Here is a 23,513-nt window from a genome sequence, read left to right as displayed (position 1 = left end):
GCATGCAATACCTCTACATGGACAAAACTGGGCTTCTAGATCACAGCCCTTTTACAGCCACTGGCAATTCAGACTCCTGTACCTTAGATGTGGAAGAGTTGAGTTTTAGCTCTACTGCTTCATGCCAGGAAGCTGACAACTGTGAAAGCCTATACGTAACACAGATTAGTCACATATTTATGATCATCGCTTTTTAAATAGGCTTCCAGACTACTGTCTCAGCACTTATTTATTTATTTTAAAGTGGCTAACAAAGACATTAGACTAACCTTCTAAAGATAACTTCAAGATACTTTAGCAGCAGGTGATTTCACAGCAGGCTTTTATTTTTACATGTGAATTCACGCTCAGTCCACAATGCTGTCCTTTGGCCTTTTATCACTGAGAGCTCCTTGTTTAGTGCATGGGTAATTATCATTGTAATAGGCTCGGCTACTCCAGGCTTCAACTCCTAGATTCACTTTGAGGGATGGTTTCATCTTTTGGTTTCTGATAGTGCTTCTGCAGTTGCTGGAGTGGATCACATATGTCTGGAGAGAAGAGTGAGTCTCGCTGGGCTTGGAGACTTGCCAGTTGGGCTGGTTTCCTGAGAGAGCTCCTGGGCACGTGGCTGCTCTGCAGTGGCTGGTTCCTCCTTGGCGGCTTTGCTTTTCCAGGACAGGAAGACAAGTAAAGTACTGGTGGCCTTGCAAGTGGCTTCAGCACCTGTTACCTCCTTGGTGGTTCTGTCGTATTGCTCTGTATCTAGAGTGAATTATATGTTATTCTAAAATAAACCCTGGGTCACCATGATAAAAGATCCAGGACCCAATTACAGCATGATGGCAGGCAGCAGGAGACTGAGAGCAAACTCCGCATGCAAGACCTTCATCTCTGCTTTGGCGGAAGGTGTTGAAGTGTCTCAGAGCAGGTGGGAATTCTTGTGCTTTGTGGCTGGATGACAGCCCTGCAGGTCCTGCACAGCCCCCTTGCAAGCCTGGCCAGTACTCTTGGAAGGAGAAGGGGAGTGAAGGAGCTTTCGGCAGGTCCAGGGCCCTTTAACAGACCCAAGAGGCTGCTCTCTGTTAGAAAAGTGATGCCAGGGAGAAGAACTGCGTTCCTGATGTTAAAATGATGCTTCTATGCAGTGGCGCTGGTGGCTTGAAGGCTGACTGTGCCTTTTGCCCCAGCGGGAGTGATGCTGCAGAGGAGTGGGCTGCTGTAGGGAGTTCCCTTCTGGTGATAAAACCCTTTTGTTTCCAAAATCGAGATCTGCTAGTTTGTGCAACCAGAGGTCTCCAGGATCTGAAGGGGGAATGGCATCCCCTCATCAGGGATGAGCAGAGTGATGTGTACCAGCATGTACAGCGGCTGATGGCGGGGCGAGAAATACCAGAGGGGAAATTAGGTATTTTCTTCCGCACGTTGATGGATCTCTGAGAACCTAGTTGCAGTGAGAGGCCTTTGTTAGGCACAGGAGAGGAAAGACTTTCAGGCTTGCTAGGCTTTAGGTTGAAATCCTAGTTCAAGAATGGCCGTGCTTATCAACACTGTGTTTTGTTTCTTTGTGGATCTCTTACATGCTGTAATTACAGCTTTTTAGAGCTTGCAGGGGAGGGGGAGAGCAGTGTTTTGCGGTAGCGTGAGCTGGCAGGGGCTGAATAACACATTCGTTTGAGAGGCCTCACCTGCTGATGACAAGCTGTTATTACAGCCTGGTTTTTGTCAACAATAAAATTATACAGGCCTGCTGGGAGAAATCTCCCAGTGAAAAAATACATGAACTGGAACGGTGAACTGGAATGTCTTTGGATTGTTTCTGAAGGACAAAGGCTGAGGCGGTGCTTAAGGACGGAAGTAGATTTTACAGCCTCAACCCCTTTAACTTCTCATCCTGGTTCCTTACTAGTTTGTTAGGTAAATGCCAGTGGTGGCTGCTAGCAAGCCCACGATAGCATTTTAGCCTGGAAATACAGCTATAAGGCAGAAAGGGTGTGTTGCAGGACACACAATAAGCCGTACGTGCCTGGCTAGGAGACTGGTGTGTAGTCGAATTGCAGCTCGTTAACTGAGCTAGGTAACAGTCTGTGTGCCCTTAGCCCACAGCTGATGTTATCCTGCTAAAGGTGCCCAACAGAGGGGATGGATAAAGAGGATATAGGGTGGTGTGAATGTTTCTGGTAGGTCTGAAGCCTTTACTGTGTCCACTTGTCCATCCTCTGAAGCCCCAAAGCAGGAGGGTGCAGTAAATTGCAAGCCACGGCACTGGAACAGGCAACGCAGTGCTTTTTCCTCAACAAAAGTGGTTGGGGCTGGAGGGATCTGGGAGAGTTGATCAGAGTTTGAAACAGAGCATCATGCAGCAGCCTGAAGCAATCTCTGCTCCTAAATGTCAGTTCACCAGATCTATTTCCTTTAAATTTCATGTTGAGGCTTAACACATGCGTGCTCTGTTGAGTGTCGTAGCAACACTGGCCTTGTGTGCTTCTGGCCTAATTTAACTGTTGAAAGGAAAATTCTGTTACTCCCTTATATTAGGATGTACAAGGGGGCAGGATGATATTAGATTATATTAGGATGTGCAAAATCAGGCAGATCGATTGCAGGCAGCTTATGAATACTGTGTACCCAGCAGCTATGCACAGCTTATTCACCTGCTCCTCGTCACAGCATTTCGGACAGGAGGTGCGATCGGATGGGCCAGTACAGCAGACGTCCCTCACTTCAGAGGGGATGTTTGACGTCAGGTCATTTGCCAGCCAAGGTGAATAGAGGCTGCAGTGCCTCTGCTCCAACAAATCCTTTTCCTAAAACCATGAAAAGAAACCTTATGGAGGACAGTCTGTCTGTAGCTACAAGCTAGACAATTGCCATGGAGTGGAAATGGGCACGTCGCCATGGGCGTGCAGTGACTCCCCATCTCTCTTTTTGATAATCAGAGACGGTAGAACCATCCAGGCGTGCTTTAATTAAAATCATATTCTGGCTTAAATTAAAGGGAGGGAAGGAGATAACGGGTGGGAAGGGAAGAGGATCCCTAAATTTGAGGGAGGGAGGAAGGATGGAAGGACACTTTGGAAATTTCATGCAGTGCATCTCTCGCTGGTCTCTGACTCCTGCGCAAGCTCTGAGGGATGCAGCTTGGAGCTTGTTTATTGGCCAGTCAAATCCCATCTGCTCTGAAGGAATAAAGTGGAAAAATACAAACTATTTTATGATTTCTTCAGGTGCGATCCCTTCCTGCATGTGACAGAGACCAGTGAAGACACCTTCCCTCCTGTGAAGCACTTACAAATTGAGAGAAACGCGAGGCAGGGTGCGGGGCAGTACTGCAAAGAGGATGATGGGGTTATTAATAGAGGTGCTTGGATAAGTGGCAAAAAGCCTGGTTGCATTCAGCGTGCGATTAGGCAGAAGAGCATTAGTTGTCCGTAACAAAGTTCCCAGCTCTCAAATGCTGTGCAAATTCTCATCAGAGATGTGTTAGCAGCTCTGCTCTTAATAAAAAATAAATAAAAAAATCACTTATTGAATCAAAGAATTCAAAAATATTCCTGAGGCCCTGCCACCCGTGTATGTGTGTATATTTGTAAGCTGTAGGTGCCCACCTCTTTGGGTGGCAGTGGTACAGCTCTTAGACTGGTGCGTGCACCCAGCAGGGCGCCACAGGCAGGGCAGGGCTTGTCCCTGACCCCACAGCCTGCGGGCCACCCGCTGTCTCTACCTGGCCAGAGCAGCTTCGGCAACGAGGAGGTAAGTGTCAGCCTCGTGTGTGCAAACTCATGGGTCACATCTGCTGCATAACAAGCAAAGAGTAAGTGCAAGAGCTGGAAACTGGGTCTGAGGAGTGGTAGGAAAGCACTGGAGCCATTACCAGCTTCATGTTATAGTACTCTGGCTCTAGCTGTGTTTCTGCAGCGAAGCAGATGTGCTGTAGAGTCTACTATGAGAAAGGTGTATTTTAAACAATATCTTTCTTTAGAAAAGCAAACATACAGTTTTGTGTGAAAATAGCTAAAAGCCTGGAATAAGCTCTCAGATTAGACCCTTCTATAGACTATAAATCAGTAGGATTGTTTCGCTTTGACAACTTTGTTGCAGGAGCTTTTCCATTGCTTGCTAAATAGGGAGAGGCCGATGGCTCACTTTCAAGGTTTCATTTGGTTTAGTGAGTTGTTGATATTCTTAAATGACCCAACGGCATGGGTGTAATCAGTCAAGGGAATGGCTGGACTGTACCAGAACATAAGATGCCTGGAGGCTGAAGGGAGTTCATCTTGTGTTTTCTGTTTGGTGGGCTCTAGCCCTTCGCACAGAGCTAGCCAACAGGAAAGGGCCGGTTGAGAGGCATAACACGCGGTGGCAGTCTGAGAGGCCTTGCCTATTTGCTCTCAGCAGGTTCCATGTTATTCTAAAAGCTGGAGTCCTGTCACGAGTGGGGTGCGTCCAGCGTTAGCTACTCATTTAGTCCCCCCTCTCAAGCGGGAGGGAGAGGGGCTCTCCCGGCCTCAGATCACAGACCCCAGGATGGGACAACTTGTTCTTTGCTGGTGCTTGGCTGCAGAGGCAACCCACATGAGTAGTTCAGTCACACTATTTCACGTGACAAATTCAGCAGGATTGTTGCCTACGATGAGAAAATTAGACCTAGTCACTCCTATTTTGAAGTAAACCCTTCCTGATTTGACAACTGTTCTCTGCTCCCACATGGCAGTGTGGGATTGCTGGTGAGCAGCGCCCTCTTCCCTCCTTTGCTCGCAGGCCTGCGGTGGTGGACAAGAAAGGAGACCTGGCTACACTCAACGAGGTAGGCTACCAGCTCCGCATCTAACAAAGCCATACACGGACAGAGGGCTGCCTGGTGCTTCCCGCTGCACTTTACCTGCACTCCGTTGGAAGGAAAAAGGAATGGGACTATTTATTAACTTGTGGACTCTTACTATAAAAGTTTTACCTAGAAAATAGAAGGGGGGGACACTCTGTTTTGGTGGCAGTATTTACTTTATTTCAATTCATAGAAGAGGCATAAGTGAAGAGAACCTAAAATTATGTTTACCAGGATATAAGACTTTTATTTTTTTTTTTACCTCCATCATGTAGCAGGTGACTCCAGTGGTGTGAGAGTTTCTTCAAATATGATTTCCCTGTACAATTATTAATTGAATTTGGGTATTGTGCTGGATAGTAACATTGGGATAACTAAGAAATCATATTCTTAGTGTTAAGATGTGCTGGGGTGCAGTGCAGTTAAAAAAAATAAAAATCATGTTCAGTTTCAATATTTAATTCAGCAATAAAAACAAGCAGTGCAGAAGTGGCATGAATTTTTAAAGTATCAACATTACCTCACTAAACTTAATAGATATGCAAAACTGTCAGTATTATTGTTTTGTAACTAATTCGTACTGTTTCCCAGCATTTCTGGTAGTATTAAAACAGCACTGGATGTTTTACTGCCACCTGTATTATTTCTTGTGCATGTTGCTGAAAGTTGTTAAGTAATAGTAATATGCAACTGTATTCTTAAACACTGACATCTTATTAGGCAGGATGAGAGGTTTTGGGTTTTTTTAAAATGACAATAATTGATGAATAATGAATTTTTAAATTTTCAGAATTTTTTTATACTTTGTCACAAGCTTTTAGTCTTTCTGGGACTACACTGCTGAAGCACAAACTGTAGAGATTGCTGTTTTGTAGAGACAAGTGTTCACCTACTAGTCTGTCTGTTTCTCGTGTGTGTTCCTGGAATAATGGCACAAACGCCAGCTTTGCTCACCTGAGTCCATACGCTTTTCTTTCCATGTTTGTGTGTAACTTTGAACCTTCTCTTGGAAAGGCTGAGCAGTCTCAGATGGTGATGCCTTGACATCTTATATTAAGATCAGACATGGCAGGCTGAAGTGAGCCTTCTGCCATGCTGCTGTAGGGAGTTTTTCCTATACTTGTTGTAGTAAAAACAGATTAGTCAGACCTGCATAAGGAAGCTTGTATTGGAACAACGTCCGCAATAACTTAAAATTGTACGTGAAGCTTGTCTGCTTCCTCCCTGCTCAGTCCTTTTGTTGTAAGACTTTAGCTGAGGACCTGTGATGGACAGCAGCGTTCTCAAGTGACGCAGTAAGACTTTCATTGGGGTCCACCCTTTGCATTAGTGAAGTTCTCTGGAAGCATTCAAGTGCTGCATTCCTGAAAATATTTCATTAGGTGCCTAAATAGAAACTGGATTAATGTACAACTCCAGCCTCTACCCTTTGTGCTGTGCTTATAGATGATACTGCCATGGGCCTTGTTGTATTTTTTTGGGATCTCGCTGAAGACAGGACACTGCAACAATAATGCTTACTCAAATTGAATGATTTAAGCTCCTAGAACACTTATGCCAGCCAGCAATTGAACGAATACAGAAGGAGACGATTGCTTGTGCACAGACCTCATTGCTCAAAAAAGTCAATGAATCTCACTTACCTAGGACAGGAAGACAACACCGAGACCCAGCAACTTTCTACAACCAGTGAAAGACTTTCTACTAATTAGATTTCAGAAGGCCTAGAAAGAAGACTCTTCAAATGTATTATACTTCTTTATACAAGATTACCATATCAATTACAGGGAGGCCTTTCCCATCCCTCTTTCTGTAATTTTTTTGGTTCAGGGGTGAAACTGAAGAGGGAAGATGCTTTTTTGGTAGAAATTCTTGTGTAATTTGACATCAGCTGCAGAGTTTGTTTTAAACTTTGTGCTGCTCAGTGTCTTGTGACCTACATAATTTTTTTCATGTATTCCTTAGATTTCTCATGGGTAAAATGATGTGAAAAAACTTACCTTGATCAGCCGTATCCTATAGCACAAGGTTATCTGATATGTTGCACGCATTTTTTCTATGAAACCATGGTGATTGCTATATAGTTTTTACCATTGCCCAGCACAACTTGAGTTCTTTTTTCTTACCCTCTAACTTATACTGAAACTTTCTAATGCTGTAGAGGTGCGTGACAAACTGCTTTTGGTTCTTGTTTTGAAGTTCAGATGAAGTATTCTCTTGAAACTTCCTTATAATAGCATTTGTCTTAACTGTGGTTCTAGTGACTGTTCTAAATTACTGCAAAGTGGTCAAAGAGCGTAGAAAACATGCATGACTTTTTTTAATCACTTGTATGTTTATGCACAGCATGAAACTTCAATAAAATATCATTGTAGTTGTTTTTTTTTTTTAATGACTTAGGGTGTTTTTTAGAAGTGCAAGAAGTAAATTTTAAACATCTAAATATTTGCCTGCCTGCAAAGCTATCTTCTTCCTTTGGAAGTCCAGTCTTGCAGCCTCCGCAGTGACTCCACTCTAGGTAACTGAGGAAATTCCATTGCAGAAGTATTTAGATAGAAGTGTCTACAGAGCACCTTTGTAGTAAAACATTACTGACAGCTCATTATAAAGTGTGATACACACACAAACTCCTCCCTTTTGGTTGAAGAAGCACCCAGTTGTCAGAGAATAATCCATTTTACTATGATTTACAATAAAAACCATTTATAGCATCGTCATGAAAAATAATGCCATTTTGAGACTGGCGCAGATGTTTTTCATTATCAAAGAGGAAGCTAATGTAAAATCTTTTCTTTTTGCCTTAAAGACTTCATAAAGTAATTTAAATGTTTAAAAAAACAAAAGTCTCTTTAAAAAGTCACTTTACACAACACTAACACGTCAGCATGCAGGCAAACTTACTTAAACCGGACCAGCAGTGCTTGAATTAACCTTTAAAAAAATAACAATCACATGAAGAGAGAAGGTGAAGGTAACTTTACCCACACAAAAAGTCCTTTGGATATTACCGTTCAATAAGTCTGAACTCTGCTAGCAATGGCAAGTGGTCAGAAGAATTGTTTTCGTTGGGAAGACCATTAACAGTCCAAAGATCTTTCTCTGTTAGAAGTGCCAGCCTGCCAAGAAGTTTCAGACCTCCGTGAAAAGAATCCTCAGCTCCTGGTTAAAAAGAAAAAAAAAAAGTGGAAACATTCATCAGTGTGGGCTAAAAAAAAAATAATAATATAATCACACATTCATGCATATGAAGAAAGAAGAAAACAGTATGACAGAAATAATCTGAAATTGTTATTGTTCCATGCAGAAACACCAGTAAGTTGGTTTGGAAATTCTTGTTTACTATTCCACTATCACAGCAGGGCTTATAACAGAGCTCAAAATACTCAGAAAGATACTACCCCTCCATGTTGCAGAGAGATAAACTGAAATAGAAAGGTTCATTGTAACTCCCCCAAAAAAGCCTCACACAATCCAGTCCTGTATTTTAGCACAACAGCATAGCTAGACAGAGCTGATGCTTGCAAAGTTAAGGATCTTTTGAAAGCTACTGGTTCACATAACATTTTATTTCTGCATCCTCAAGCACACACCTTTCCAGCAGGCAAGTCATACAGGAACTCTTGCTCATAAGGATGAGGGATGAAAGCCTTCTGGCATTTCCCTTCCTAACTATTCATCATAAGAAAGGGATCGTCCTCCATTATTTCCTTCTATAATTGCCAAAAAAAAAAAAAAAAAAAAAAAAAGGGAAAACCACACACAAAAATATCCCCCACCACACACACCAAAGAAACACCACATTGCTCATGGAAGAGGCAAAAATGACGCACAGCCACGCTATTACTACACCTTATTACACTATACTTAAAATCTTTGTGTCCTCATTCAAAAAAAAAAAAAAAAAAAAAAAAACAAGAAAAGAAAAACCCAGAAAACCATCAAAGAGTTACAAGCTTTTTCCAACTCAAGTAAAGAAATTCCATCGAGAATGAGATCCTCCCATGACATGTCAAACTTTTAAGACTTCTTGAGCTATCTACTACAGTGAGATGACTATTCGCTACTGCTTTCAGACCGTAAAGATCATACTGAGCAGGTCAAGTGCTTTCAGGACCAGCACAAATGGCAGCTGTAACTTTAACAAAAATATTTGCTGTATGAAAGTGATCAGCAATTTCAGAACTTGCTGGCTGAACCTGGTACTGGCTTACCAGTAGGCATATTTTAAAAGATTATCCAGCAACCATTAAACTTCTTGGATAGTTCAACAGCTTCACTCCATTTCCAGTCCTCTGACAACCCAGCAGTTGTTTACTGCTGCTCTGAAGAAAAGCTTTTTTACTGCAAAGATGCCTCGGCAGCTCTAGAGCATGCGTCCACCTGTCTCTTCAGCCGAATTTATCATTTGGCACAACACCTGCCTGTCTACAAAGGAGCAGTTTGTTACTACAGAGAGCTTGGTCTGCATGCAGTGATTAATGTCAGCTCAGAGCACTCTGGAACCAGCAAAACGTGAGTCCTGCAGGACTACAGTAGATACTGAACCCTGCTTTCACAGTAAATCCTGAACACCAAACCAAATACTCAGGTAAGCACGACACAGACTAAATTATGAACACTTAAAAAAACCCCACAAAACAACAACAAACCAACCAACCCCTTTAAGTGGAAAAGGGCAATCAATCAGCCTAGACCACCTTTAATACTCACTTGGCACACTTTGACAACTTTTAACACAGAGGCCCAGGTCATCAGAAAACTGGAAATCCAGACTATTACTTAGTTTCTAAGAACCAATGAATAAAAACTACACTACTTGAAGAATTCAAGTTTGGTCCCATTCTGTACTCTAATGTGGGGTGAAGAATCCATTCGAAAAACGAGTACAGAAAGAAAAAAGTGCTATAGCACTGCTGGGGCAACGATGGTGCAGCAAGATACATAAGCAGGCAAACTAGGATTAAGTTTTGCACAGGGATGCGCTCTGAAGTCACACAGCACTCTCTTAAAGCACACAGCATTCAGAAGTTATTTAGATACTTCTCATACCCTAGTTTTTCAGTCAAAGCTTTTATTTCTGTATTGTGAAGCTTTTGTATTTGATATTTTACACTAAGATAGGACTTACTGTGCATGTTATGACAAATGAGACTTTCGTGCATTGACTCAATGAATTTTAATAACCTAGTCTCAAGGTATGAGAGATGAAGGTGGCATTTTAATTTCACATACTGAATACAATGTTAATTAGTAAAAATTGGTTGCAATCTACAGTGGGAGCAGGAGTGGAATCCATGTTTCTTTGTTCCGAATTCTGCAGAGCCACGTATCTGGTAGCACTGCACTGTGCCATGACCTCCGACGCTGGCATAAACCACAGAACTCGCGATGACAAGGAAAGCCCACTGCTCAGAAGTGCCCACGGTAAGAGCACAAACACAGTAAAGGGCGGCCTGGTACCCATCCGGAAATACACCCGCAGAGGTACCGTGTCTTTCTTGCACCATCTGGTGAGTTCTAGCTGCAACTGCAATCAAGAGAGCGACAGCGGGGCATGTGCCAGCGACTGATGTCGGAGCAGAGGCCACAAGGGTCATTTACTTGACAGATATTACATCAAGACTAACTGAAAATTAACTTTCTAAGAAACAGTTCATTTATCAGCTTTAATGCACATCATATATTGCCGTTCACCTTTTTTTGATTAGATAACTGCAAATACTGCGTTGTTGTAGGTCCGGCCACTAAGGTCCCGCATGAGTTACTGACAGCGGTATCTCTCAGGTGCTACTCACATTGCTGTGGTTTTGTAGCCTCAGCTCCTGTCTCCATGCTGAGACGGCAACTACAGGAGCGTTCAGTTAGGTGAAAAAGTTTGCCCTGTGTGACACTCCAAGTCCAACTGTGGTGAGTCGACAACACCAACCACGTTTCTTAGACAAGAGCTGATGCTCGGAGCACTACTACAAAACAGCCGAGGTACTTCACATGGATTAAATTATCACTGCATTTCCCTTAGAACAGCATCCACGTGTTCCCATTTAGCATTTGTGAAAAATAACTAAAAGTTGGTTTCTTTACCTGGCTGGGCAGTAGTATCATCATTTGCTGCAGAATAGAAAATATAATCCACAGTGACAGCACTTCGGGAGTGACAAGTTGTTACTTCTGGTATCCCAGTTTCAGGAAAGTAATGAGAATAGACTGAAGACAATTTAAAATGGTGCTGCAATTTTGAAGACAACCTAAACAGGAATCAAAGAAAAGAATATTGTTTTCTTGTCTTTCACAGAAAGAACAAGCAATGAAGAAATACCAGATAGTTCCTGGTTATAAACAAAATGAATTATCTGGATAGGGAAATTTGAATTTCTCTCATGCAATCAATCAACCCCATAGCCTTTTATGTTAGTAGCCTAAACTAGTAGGCAAAATGCAGACAGCTTTTTCAGTAAAAGGTAGATACCTAAGAGCTTATCAAAACTGGATTAACTGACTCTTTAAATATACATAGCTTTCACCTCCATCTACACTTTGTAAGATTTTACACATGTTCTCATTCAGCAATCTCTCCCTGACACATGGGTAGAAGTGTCCATGATAGCAGCCTACAGGAAAGCAACAAACTATGAACTCATCTAACCAAGCCCTTCAGCATACAGAGAAATTAAGACTTCTAGGTGGTTTTTTCTTTCTCCCCCAAACTAAAGCTATTGAGTGTTTTCAAGTTAGGCTAAGCCTCATCTTCTGTCCTCTGCTCAGGCTACCATTTTGCCTCTCCCCATCATCTGTCAGTCTCTTCCTCTTCAGTTCAGCCCATCTTGTCTCACCGACTTCTTCTATCTTGAAAGTAAACTGCAAAACCGCATCTTTGAGCAAAAGAACTCCTCTCTCCCTCTCAGCCATTTGCTCCCATCAGCTCTGCAAATGATGCATCCCTCAGCTGTACCTGCCTCACCTTGCATGGCTGCATGTTAAACCTGAGCTGCAGTGTGTTCTGGTTAAAAACCAAGCAATTAAAAAAGAAAATATCAGCACGTCACCTGCCTGCCTTAGAGAAGACCAACAAACATGCCAGTTGGTACAACACAGAAGGGTGGTAATTTCTGCTCTTGATACACAACATCCTTTTTAAGATGAGACAAAAAAATCCTGCAAGCAGCGTCCAACACATGTCACGCTATGGATTTACACCACAGAATAGGGCTTCCTGTCTTGTATTCTACTACTTTTCTCAGAAATGCCATTACTTAACTTTTTGATCACCAAGAATTATAACTATCTGCAGTGATACCAAGATCTCATTTCTGATAAGAAATGGCTGACTTGAAGCCTGACGTGACACATACATAGTTGGGGCAATTTCCTTCTTCTGTGCCTTACTTTATATGCTTTTACCAGTTTGGTAAATGCAAATATATTCTTCCTTTGAAAAAGCAGTTACATTTTCCTTCTCAGCAGTCTAGTGGTGACTTCCTCCTTCAGTTTAACAAGAAGGAACACACACTCCTTCACTATTTCCAGTTTTAGACTTTTCTGTCTGATCAGCCTTTTCATGTTTAAATGGAAGATCACTTTTTGTCAGATAGGCAGACTGGGCTGGGCGAGCATATCGTATCCATGTCTGGAACCAGATAAAAGTTTGGTCTAAAACCAAAACAGACCCCCAAAACTAGGAACCAGTCAAAGCCTTCCATTTTTTCCCCCCAAAGACATACTTTTCAGGTGCTATTATGACCTCCTGAGTGTCGTCCAGTTTTGCTGCTTCCAATTTTTCTCCTGCAAAACAAACATGCATTCAATTTACATTTAAAAATAGGATGTAGGTGAGACCAATATTGAAGAGCTACAGAAAAATAAAAGCTACAGAAAATAATATCTTTAAGTACACTTATTTTTTGCAGCAGGCAAGATACAATTCACAAAGCTGGGTTAAATTCTTCTGTTCCATTAGTAAGATCCCCTCCAAAGACTCTTTCGAATTACGTCCCATTCATTTAAAATTGTTTTTTCTGTCAAAGAAATAATGGTGGATGAAAGATGTAATAATATTCAGCAAGGAATCACTTGCTTTTCCCACTTGTTCCATAAAGCGTTTTCACTATAATACATAAACACTGAAGCAGAATGTAGGTTTATGCTAGGTACATGTGCTGCATTCTTACATCTGTCTTTTCCCAGTCACAGCACAACTGACTTTCAGGATACAAACACAGCAGTTTAAATATTACGCACCAGCTCCTGAATGGCAATTTCTAGCTATTAATCTTCTAAAGATTCAAATTTGCAAATGCTTATGTATAAATTATTTATTATTATTTACTTATTTGTAAATAACTTTACATTCTAATGAGACCAACAAGGATGTTTTGCAAGCTCAAGACTCTGTTTTTCCCCCACTAGAACAGATCTTCTGTTTTTCAGTGCTAACTGAATCATATTTTCAAAAGACCTAGAAACTGACCTGCATTTTCTTCTTTTTGTTGCTGTTTAATTTCATATACACAGTTTTGCGAAATACCTAATTTTTTTGGCCAAATTGGAATAGATAAGATTCTTTGTCCCCTTGGAAACTGTTCTTGTCCAGAGACCTAAGAAAGACAACATGAGCTTTTTTCAGACAGAAATTTGATTAAAAAAATAAAATTTAAATGAGCGGACATTTTTTTTTATGAAGTTTTAAGCAAAAAAAAACCCCAACAAACCCAAACCACCCCACCCCCCTAGAATAAATCTTTTATAATGACTTGTCAAATCTCTGTAAAAATAGTAACACCCCTTATGGACACCCTCTTTGTTTACTCATATCAAGTTTTTTGCAGCTATCCAATTTGTCAAGCTAGTTCTTGTGACACTAAGCTGAGAGACTACCAAGAACACTTTTAGCAACAGAACAGAACTGAGTATATACGGCTCCCTAGCAGACGCTTCATGATGCTTTTCTTCTGGGAGCAAGTCAAGTCAAAGCAGGGCTTGAAGCAACTATCCACTGGCAACAAACACCAGTGGGGCTATTTTATCACGTTTTCTCATTGTAGGTACTCCACTTACTTTCTACTAAGTAGCATTTGACACATCCAACTGCTACATACAAGAGCTTACAACAAGAAACGATACAACCTGAAACAGTTTATGTTCAGCATCTAGTTGCATTTTTGCTTTTACAATTATTCTACCCACTGTAATTCAAAGTTTATCTAAAATAAGAGTCATCTTTCTGTACAGTGCACAGTAGATATTTAAGTAGTTATTTTATCCTACTTAAAGACTGGGACACTTAAACCACAGTGATACAATCATCCTGCAGATAACTACCTTTCAAGAACAATTAATTTCTTTGCAAGTTTTTAATTTCAGAATGCTAGAAGCAGATACAATATTCTGTAAGGCACCGCTAATATACTCTGTGTAAAGGACACTAAGATTTGTGAATGGAAATAATACAAGCCCAGCTATGGCATGCTACCACAACTCAAATATTTCTCTGTAATCAGCATTAACTTTTTTTTTTTTTTGGTGAGAAGTGAAATGCGTAGCCTACCTACCTTCCCTATAGCAAGTCCTTCATAATTTAACTTTCCTTCCTTTATAAATCTGTACAATGGAGAACCAGGAACAGAATTGAAGTCACCACAGATGATAATTGGACAGAAGGTGCCATCCTTCTGAGGGGCAACACTAGCAATCTCTGCCAGGAGCATTGCAAGTTGGGTCAGTTTGATGTCCCCTCGCCTTGGGTTATATAGCAGATGTGTATTGGCTATACAAATTGCAGCATTAGTTGTACAGTGAAATTTAGGCTGCAAAAGCAACACAAGTCCAACGTTGTCCCTGTCCAAGAGTGGAATATCACGGCGAAAAAATTCCACGGGGTTTGATGAGATCAGGCTAAATTTGGAAGTTTTGAAGCAAATAGCACAGCCATCAGGTTTTCTCCCCGTCCTCATTTTATACTCACAGTGATACCCTGCAAGAAAGACAATTAAAAACATAACAAAAAAAAAATTGTACTAATATTTTTTTTTTAATTAGAAAAAGCCTCACGCTACTTTTCTCACATGGTAGTCAACACTCAGTCTGAAGTACCAAAGTCTATGTAAAGTTCACATAGAGAAGTGAACACAAGAGACTTTCTGTCCTGTCTGGCTTCAGTTCAGATACCGCAGGAAACCTGGTCTAGTACCTTTTGTGATGTGTAAGCATCTACATACTTTAAGACACCAGGCATGTTCTTCTCTCCTCATGTGGAAAAAAACCTAAACCAAAGTAACAAAAAACCCCACAAGTCACACAAAGGTGGACTTGTGTACTGAGCTTTTTTCTGGATGTTACCACAATGGTTTAGGAATAATATCAGTGAAGTATTCCAATCAAAAGCAATAATCACTATAAGTCATGAATCACTGTCTAAAATGATTCATAGAACAATGGTCTCAAACATATTTACAAAATTATGTAATTATCCACTTAGCAGCAAGAGGCAAGCTTTCAACAGGGAAACTAAGACACTTATCAAATGACAGTATCCATTCAAACCACCGTGGAATCACACCACTAGCAGCATGTCCCTTTCCGTAAATTCACATGGCGGAGGGATCAGATAGTACTAGTACAAGAACTAATGAATATAAACTGACCACGGACAAAATTTAGCGCTGATATTTGGAAGGTTTCAAGCCAGAAAAAACATCCCCTAGAAAAGCTATCCAACAGGAATACTGGTAGAACACACTAAGGTAGTTTCAAAAGAGCACTTGATGAATTTATAAAAGGGGGTACACGATATTGTTGCATGTGATGGCAGGAGACTCGATTCTATAATCTGAGAGTCTTTGAGGAAAATAGTACTGGGGTGGGGGAGAAGACAATGTATTGGTCATAAGAGTTTCATCATACCCAGGGATTCCAAACTGGACTTGATCTCTGTTCTATAGTGGTCTTCTTGGACTTCTTGTAAACAAAGTACCTAAGACAAAAGTTTGCAATTAAAAGATATTAGTAAGCACATCAAAATATTAGCAGATCATATCTCTGTTGGCCAGTCTGTATAGGTACAAAAAAAAAATTAAAAAATTTTCAGAGGCTTCTTGCCTCCATAATCCCACAAAAGGATTCACTCTCCTATAGAAAATGCTCCTTAAGATTGTCAAGAGGGCCCCCAATCCTCCCACCCTTTTTCAGACAGGCATACATTTTCAGATGTGAAATCAAATTTAATTGAAAGAGTGACCTGCTAATACATTCTCAGCAGTTTAGGAGAGGGCTAAATGCCAGAGCAGAGGCCAAGGACACACTCTTCCTTAACTACAGTGTGGACAGCAAGTTTCCATATTATGACAATCTGAACCAAAGATTAACCTCAAAATACTCCGTTAAGAGAGTTCTAAGCATCTTGGAGCCTTCTCCCTGCGCACTGCAGTAACACACAGATTTACAAACACCCTGGGACTCTGACAAAGGACTGAGTTCCTGAAGGGTAGTGAGTTAGCACTGCCTGCTGAACTGCGGCAACAGACTGACACAAACTCATTCAAGGTCTCAAAGGACAACCAAATCTCAGGCAATATTCTGAAGTCTCTGCTTCACTTTAAGGTTGAAGTTCAAAATAATTAATCAGTTAAAAGTCTACATCCTATAGCAAGAAATTCCTTTGCACAAAGGGCACCTGCACCTATGAGGGTCCGTGTGCAGCTGCTCATCATGACTCAATAAAAGGTATCACCTCATTACCCCAGTGCTGCGTTGTGTGGCTCTGCAGGCTTTAGCAAGTGCCCTGAATTGAACTACTCTTTGCTAGAGGGGCTGTCTTTGGCTCCAGGCCTTCCATGCTGGAGAACTGTCTGTTACCTCTAACAGCACCAGGTGGATCCTCACCAGAGTGCCTCTAGGTGGACCTTTGGCCTATGCAAGTATAGCTGTTCTTATGTTCAATGCCTTGTTTACAGCATTCTACTCAAGTGTGCTTTAGGCACAGACTGAGAAAGATTTATGTGAAGAAGAAAGGTGTTTGAATTATAAAAAAATTGCAGGGTATCAGAACATCAAAGTCACGTCAAAAAGACCATTCCAGGAAGTTCTGGTCAAAACCAACAACTATGAGTGACATGTACCGCAGAGTCTGGCTTAGCTGTAAATTCAGATGGCACAGAATACGCTAGCTGAATAAGCACAGATCAAAACTACCATTAAGCATGACAGAACTAAAAGCTCAGTTGGATTCACTCGACAGCCCACCTCAAAATAGAGAATGGCAACAATTTGCTACTCCAGTTTATCAGTTCTTAAGAAATATCCATGTGTTCATTTTCTACTCACATCTGCATCCAGCTGTTTGATTTCTTGTAGGATGTTGGGAAATCTGTACGTCCAGATTAATAAGCGTTGCCTACAATGTTTGTACAGGTGAGAGTTATCTTCTAACAAATTCTGTGAGAGGATATTGTAGGACATGACTGTAAAATCAAATTTTGCCTCACTTTCTGTATTGCTTTGGTTGGTTTCTTTATTTTCAAAGATTTTCATTGTTCTACTGTGCTGACAGAAATATTCCCAGCGTCTTTTGATGGTTCCTGTTAAAAGTACATGAAGCAAAAATAGTTACATAATACACCATATGACTTCTTACTGCTCTTCAAAATCATTCTACTGACAACTATTTGTCTTTCAAATTGCTTAAGCAATGCTAAAAGCTTATTTGATTAGCAGTGATATAGACTCTCTGTTTAAGATTAAATTTATATAAGCATCAGTAAAAAGCAAAACAAAACAACCCCCCAAAACACAGCACAAAACCATCATATGCCCTGGATTTCAACTGCTTTGAAATTAGGAAACAGACATGTTTCAAGTAGATTACTGCAGACAGACTATACCACGCTGCTCCCTGCAGAAAGGCTGTCAAACTGGTAAGATAATTCCAGGCTGTTGACATAGTGCCACTGCCCTACCCCCTCAGTGGAGATGGGGCATGTCAGTTTGGGATACACCCTTCAGGGCAGCATATGGGCATCTTGTTGATCTCTCTATCCGTGACTAACAAGGGGTTAGGAATGGAGGTTCGCCTCTAGACTGTATGCAGTCTGACAAACTCAGCCATAAGTTGCAACAGTGTCAATTACAGGGGTCCCAAAACAGATAATGAACCTGATTTCCCTCAGTGAGATTGAGGAATTAAAAAATTAATAAGCCTCAGAATTACCAAGAACTTCTGAAAAGGATTACTTCGCCCTTCTGGCATTCCTAGTTTCACACTTATTGTTAGTATTATTATGTCAAAGTTTACAAGAATATATCTGCCCATCATTAAGCGTCCAATTACTTTTCAGATATGTATTTCTCCACCTACAAAACTCGTGAACAAAGATGCCTTTCAGCCTTTATGTCCCAATTCATCTGAGAGCATGCCGAGATCCAGTTATCCACGCAATGAACTAGTGGCAGACTGCAGCTATAGCTGTTAATATCTGCCCTATTTGAGTAGTAAATTTCATCACTGTGCTTACATTATTCAGGACTTTATCTAGTATTTGCAATGAATACAGCAAGGCTTTAAGTACTCTTTCTACAGTGGGAGAAAGGCTGCATTGCTCCTTAGCAGGTATCTTTAATTACTGTCACCTTACAATATGCAAACAAAAGATAACTAGGAAGGACCACAATATTAACTACTCTCAGATAAAGGTATGTCAAAATGTACTTGCTAAGGGGGTTGAGAGAGGACTTAGCAATAAAGGCACAGAGCAAACTCCCTTCCTTCACCTCCTGAAGATGAGAGTGATGCTTCTAAGCCTTATGTCCAGAAGTCCCTTTGGGATGCTGATGGCATCAGTCACCCTTTTCAGTCATAATACAACTTCCAGTTTATTTTGTTAAGGAAGTGATTTATGCAAGAGGGGACCAATTTTGACTGTGCCCCTCTATCTGTTTCACAGCAGACAAAACTGTAAATATCCACAATACTCAGTAAAACATTTGGATACTATGTAGAAGACTATATCCATAATAAGCTGAAGTAGACACTTCCAAGTTTCATGAAACTCTGTTACTGAGTTGGGTAGACATCTTTGCATTTCTTACTGTATTTATCTGGATAAGCGCATTTGCTGTTTGCTCTGCCAGTCATGGTCTGACACAAAACTTGCTAACATGCCAGTAGCAGAATACTTGTACAAACAAAACCACACAATCACACTGGAGGCAAACACCATTAAGTCCCAGTTATCTAGGTCACATATAATTCAACTGGCTCAGAAAGAAGCCAGTTGAGGTCCAGCAGGGCTTATGAGCTCAGGTACGGTACAAGGAATGAAGCTATACAGCTGCCAGCCCAGCTCAGCCCTACAGCAAGTTAGCTCAATCTTTTTGCTTTAAAAGAGTTCCCAAGTTAACAGGCTTGATCTGGCAACAGACACCCAAGACAAGAGTTGTCTGAACCAAGCCCAGGACTCCCTAGCTGGGCAAGACCTTGCAGAACTGACTGTGTTCTACCACCAAGTGAAGTGAACCAAGCTCCGGCAGACTGTTTGACGGCACTGAATACAAGTTTACAGACTAAACAGCATTACAAAGTTTTTAACATTTCAAACACAGATGTTTTCTTGAGAGAGGTGCCAAGAAAAACAGCAACTCAAGAGGTGCAAGTAATATTGCTTATAACTTGTTAGATGTGTTTAGCATTACAAATAAACAAGGAAACTGAGCAAAGAGCATCTTTTACCTTTCTTGCTGCTATGTTTTTCTTCATTCTGTGCTACAGAAAGACATAATGCTTCCTTCTGATTAGAGAAGTTTGTTTCTTCTTCAGGAGCTGAAGTATCATGCTGGCCACTGAGTCTTCTCTTCTTTGTCAGTGGTTCTTCTCCCTCAGATTTCATACTGGGGTTAGGTAGGTGAAAGCAAGAACTCTGCATGAAGTTATCAAGCTGCCAATTAGAGTTCTGAAATTGTCTCCAAGGTCCAAGAAATGGAGGAACTCTCCAGTTTGCTGAGAAATCAACTGGAACAGGAAGTGGAAATGAGGCCCAGGGATAGCATCCGGCCCATCTCATACAGTTGGAAACTGGGCTGTTCAAGGCAAGTATCTGAGAACCATTCCGGTGGGCGATCCAGTCTCTGCCCAGCCTCTGGACATGGCGGGGCAGCATGGAGTGTCTACCAAAGAAAGCATAAGTTTCATTACTTACACACACGTACACCCACCCATAGAAGACTGTGCATGTAAGTCATCCTGGTCATGACTTACACAAAGTATTCTTTCTTTACAAGTTAATACGTACAAGATATTCAAACCTTTTTAGATATATACAAGATATTTAAACCTTTACCTAAATGTGGAACCTTAGAAAGCAATCTTGTATGTTTTTCCCCCCTTCAGATTTACAAATGCCATTTAATTTTCAAACTCTATCCATCTGAATAACTACTTACAATTTATTTTCTGCCTTGTTGAATTCAACTATCAGATCTTTCAAGTGCTCAGTGTAATGACCTTTACAAAAGGTCGCTCTTGCATGCTGCATTAAGTTTATAATAAGGCTATTTGAAAGGAATCAGAAAGCCACTTTCCTTCTAGCAGTCAGAAATCTGTTTAAAAAGCCATTGACTTGGCTCAAACCACAATGCCAACAAGAGAGGGAAACAGATGTGCTAACTTTCACGCCACGTTTGGCACCAGCTTACAGAGTAAATTTGTATTCTTATTTGTGGGAAAACTGTAGCGTAGTGATTAAAGCCATGAAAATAAGGTGGTTTTTTTCTTTTTTCCAGAAAAAAAAAATAAAATCTGAGTCTCAACAGAAACGCAGGAAGGAACGCTGAGTGACATCAACCTGCCACAGCTTCCTCATTGTTTAAATAAGATGGTGTATTTTGAGGTTACAGACAAAAGATATCAAAGCTTGGTACACCTGAAGTTGAACTGAAGTGAGAACCTCCTAGCTGCCACTCAGCCTAGCAAATAAGCCTAAATACAACTTTCAGCAAAACCAGCTTGTCCTGAAACAGCACCTTCCACCACGATGCACCACAATTAGCTCGACAGACACATAAACAAAACACCCCGCCGGGGACCACGGCTTTTGAGACAGAGCTGAGAGGAGGAGGCACAGCTCCTTTACAAAGGCATCCTGAAACACCTGTTTTAAGGAAAAAGCACTGAGAAAGACTCCCTTCTTTTTAGGAAGCCCCAGGCCAGTGACTCCCCACAACCACCTGCACCTGGCAAAGGAAAACCCCTCGCCCGCGCTCTGTTTTTGTTTACCGCGGCCCTGCTCTGGCTAATGGCGGGCATTTAAAACAAGCGACCGGCAGCCACCCCCCCCAGCCGGGCCGGGGGCTCCGCTCCCGCAGCCAGGCCGCTCCCCGGGGTCCCCCCGCCCCGCCCCGGGCTGGGACTCGGGGCCGTGCATTAACGGGCGGTTCCGAGGCCGCCGGGTCCACGCCAGCCGCGGGGAGCCCCCGCACAGGCCGCCTCGGCCTCCGCCGGGATCCACGGCCGCCTGCCGCCCCACAGCCCCTCGACGGCGCCGAGGTCCGGCACCCCCTACCCCCGCTTACCTGCCGGCGGGCCCGGCCCAGGGGGGCCCCCCTACCGGCTCCGCGCAACCCCCGCGCCCCCAGAGGGGGTCATCCCAGGGCAGCGCCAGCTCCGCCCGCCGCCCCCACCGCGCTGCCGGCCGGCCCTCCGCTTACCCCGCAGGGGCTGTGGCCGCGCTGCGCCCGCTGGCTCCTGGGACTTGTAGTCCAAGGGCCGGGGCCGGAGGTGCTGCGGGCGAGAGGCCGGCACCGAAGCCAGGCCGCCATCTTGGGCCAGGGTGCCAGGCGGGGCGGGACGGCCAGAGCCCGGTAACAGCCGGTTGCGGGCCGCTCGATGTCAGGCTTGTGGTTCTTTTAAGTGGGTGTAACACCGTGCTAATGCAGCAGGTCTCCATACGCAGTCTCCTCCCTGGGATTACCATGTGTCCCCGGAGGGTCTGATGTATCTCAGGGAAGAGCTACCGTGTATTTCAAGGTGCTGTTTCAGGGCGGCAGCACCACGTTTACTGCGTGCAGAAAAACAAAGCCCACTCACCTGAGGCAGAAATTTAACATTTGCAGGTTAAAATGCACCCGAAGAGGCTCTGCGAAGCGCCGGCTGCCCTGCGCAGGCTGAGGAGAGCTGCCCGCCCGGCAGGCCCCGGGGACCGACCCGCCGCTGCCTACAGCTGCATGAACAATCCTCTCCTGCTCTTGTCCGTGATGCTTGAATATGCGGTTGAAACGCTTTCTTGAGGTCTTCTGAGGACAGGGTAAACGCTGGCTCCGTTTCCTGTAAGGAAATGCAGTACAAAGCACATGAAATACGATAGTGCTGAATAGCGCAGATGCGGTGCAGGAACTGTAATCAGCTAAAATACCGTTTCTCTATGCCTTTTACTCATTTGATAAGAGTGACTTTAAATAAACAATAATTTCAGAGTTTTCCCAGGAGAGGCAGGGGAGACAAGCTGGAATAACGCAGTTACGTTCAGGGTGTGCTAGTTAGGCAATGTGTCAAATCCATTCTGTGTCTTTATTTCTTGAACACAACTTAATGGCCAAAGGTAAAAATGCCCATCTATTAGTTTCTTCCCAATGTAATAGCAGAGCAAAGCTGCTAACTCCATCATACCCAAGTAGTAAAAGATTTCCCAACTATATTTTCTAAACCTATGTTATTTTGGTAATTTTCTCTTTTCTATATTTTTGAAGTATTCTTATGTATTAGATATATTTGTACGATAGAAGACAGTAAGCCATAGCTATAGCAACAACAACTGCTGTTATTTTTAGGAGCAGAGGGAACCTTCCCATGGAATGCAGTTGTTTTCTGTATTTTGACCTGCCTAAGACACCCGAGTTACTCTGTCACTTTAAAGGTTTTTACATAATAGTAATATCAGTAGTGATGCTAGAAAAAGGGAGGGGCTGAAGCTTTGGGGGTTTTTAGGATAAGCCTTAAGGAAAAGGAAGATGTCCTGATAAGCATAAGAATTAATTATGTAACAGAGAAAATAGAAGATAAGTAAAAGATTAACCTATTAATACAATGCAAATTGTTTCTCTTCTCAATTTTGTTATTATTTCTTGCCTTGACCTAGGAAAGTCTTAATAAGCTAGTAACACTTAACTGTGGATTGTTTATTATCCTCTGATTATTATTTTGTATATCTGGGTTGGCTATACGATGTTAAGAGATATTCTTCAACGTGGGCATCTCCAAATTCTGATTTGTAACTGGAAGCCAAGTATTTTGTGAGTCATTTGAGCTTTTGAAACTCCCCCGTGAATGGAGGCTACTGACTCACTGAGCGATGTTTTGATTGATTATACTGCACATAAGAACAGCCGTGGTGGTTCAGATCAATGGTCCACTGAGCTCAGTTTCCTGCCTTCTAAAAGCAGTTAGCAGCAGATGCCTAGAGATGTGCAGGGGCTGGGCAAACTTCAAGTGAATACTCTCCCTGCCTCTAGCTGTTTTCAGCTCAGCAGATTTCTTAAGCCTGATGTGTTTGTCTCTCTAGTTACCCTCAGTGACTCTCTCCCCCAGGTGATTATATTTGCAAACTTTCTACATCAGCAACATCCTTTGACAAGAGTCCTGCAGGTCTAGCACTCATGCAATGAACTATTTCATTATTATTAATTTTGTGACCTCATTCTTACCAGCCTCACTGATCTCTGGTTCTTGTGT

The 23,513-nt window shown here is 42.2% G+C and overlaps 2 protein-coding genes across 6 annotated transcripts in view; one reads left to right on the top strand and one right to left on the bottom strand.

The window, feature by feature from the left end:
- The window catches only part of VASH2 (vasohibin 2), a 35,898-nt gene extending 30,132 nt beyond the window's left edge, over positions 1-5,766 (top strand). Inside the window, exon 7 of the mRNA XM_054195679.1 lies at positions 4,741-5,766. Within this exon, the coding sequence (XP_054051654.1) occupies positions 4,741-4,810 (70 nt within the window). The 3' untranslated portion in view covers positions 4,811-5,766. The remainder of the gene's footprint in view (positions 1-4,740) is intronic.
- ANGEL2 (angel homolog 2) lies at positions 212-22,004 on the bottom strand. Of its 5 annotated transcripts, none has more exons than XR_008465496.1 (11): positions 21,873-22,004; positions 19,521-19,954; positions 17,120-17,373; positions 15,701-15,770; positions 14,350-14,771; positions 13,269-13,395; positions 12,523-12,583; positions 10,886-11,049; positions 7,813-7,963; positions 2,634-2,786; positions 212-2,480 (listed from the first exon to the last, which is right to left on the bottom strand). XR_008465496.1 is itself a non-coding variant. In XM_054195676.1 (10 exons), the coding sequence occupies exons 1-10, from the start codon at positions 21,890-21,892 to the stop codon at positions 2,723-2,725; spliced, it is 1,767 nt and encodes a 588-aa protein (XP_054051651.1). In that variant the 5' UTR covers positions 21,893-22,004; the 3' UTR covers positions 212-2,722. The 5 variants fall into 5 exon arrangements, 2 of the variants coding, with proteins under 2 accessions (XP_054051651.1, XP_054051652.1); XR_008465497.1 differs by having other exon boundaries at positions 212-1,423; XR_008465498.1 differs by having other exon boundaries at positions 212-2,786; positions 5,759-7,963.
- Positions 22,005-23,513: the final 1,509 nt, after the last annotated feature.

The sequence above is a fragment of the Rissa tridactyla genome, chromosome 3, assembly GCF_028500815.1.
Source record: "Rissa tridactyla isolate bRisTri1 chromosome 3, bRisTri1.patW.cur.20221130, whole genome shotgun sequence".
Taxonomy (NCBI): Eukaryota; Metazoa; Chordata; class Aves; order Charadriiformes; family Laridae; genus Rissa; species Rissa tridactyla.
The sequence above is the reverse complement of the archived record's forward strand: the minus strand, read 5'-3'. Positions and strand labels throughout refer to the sequence as shown.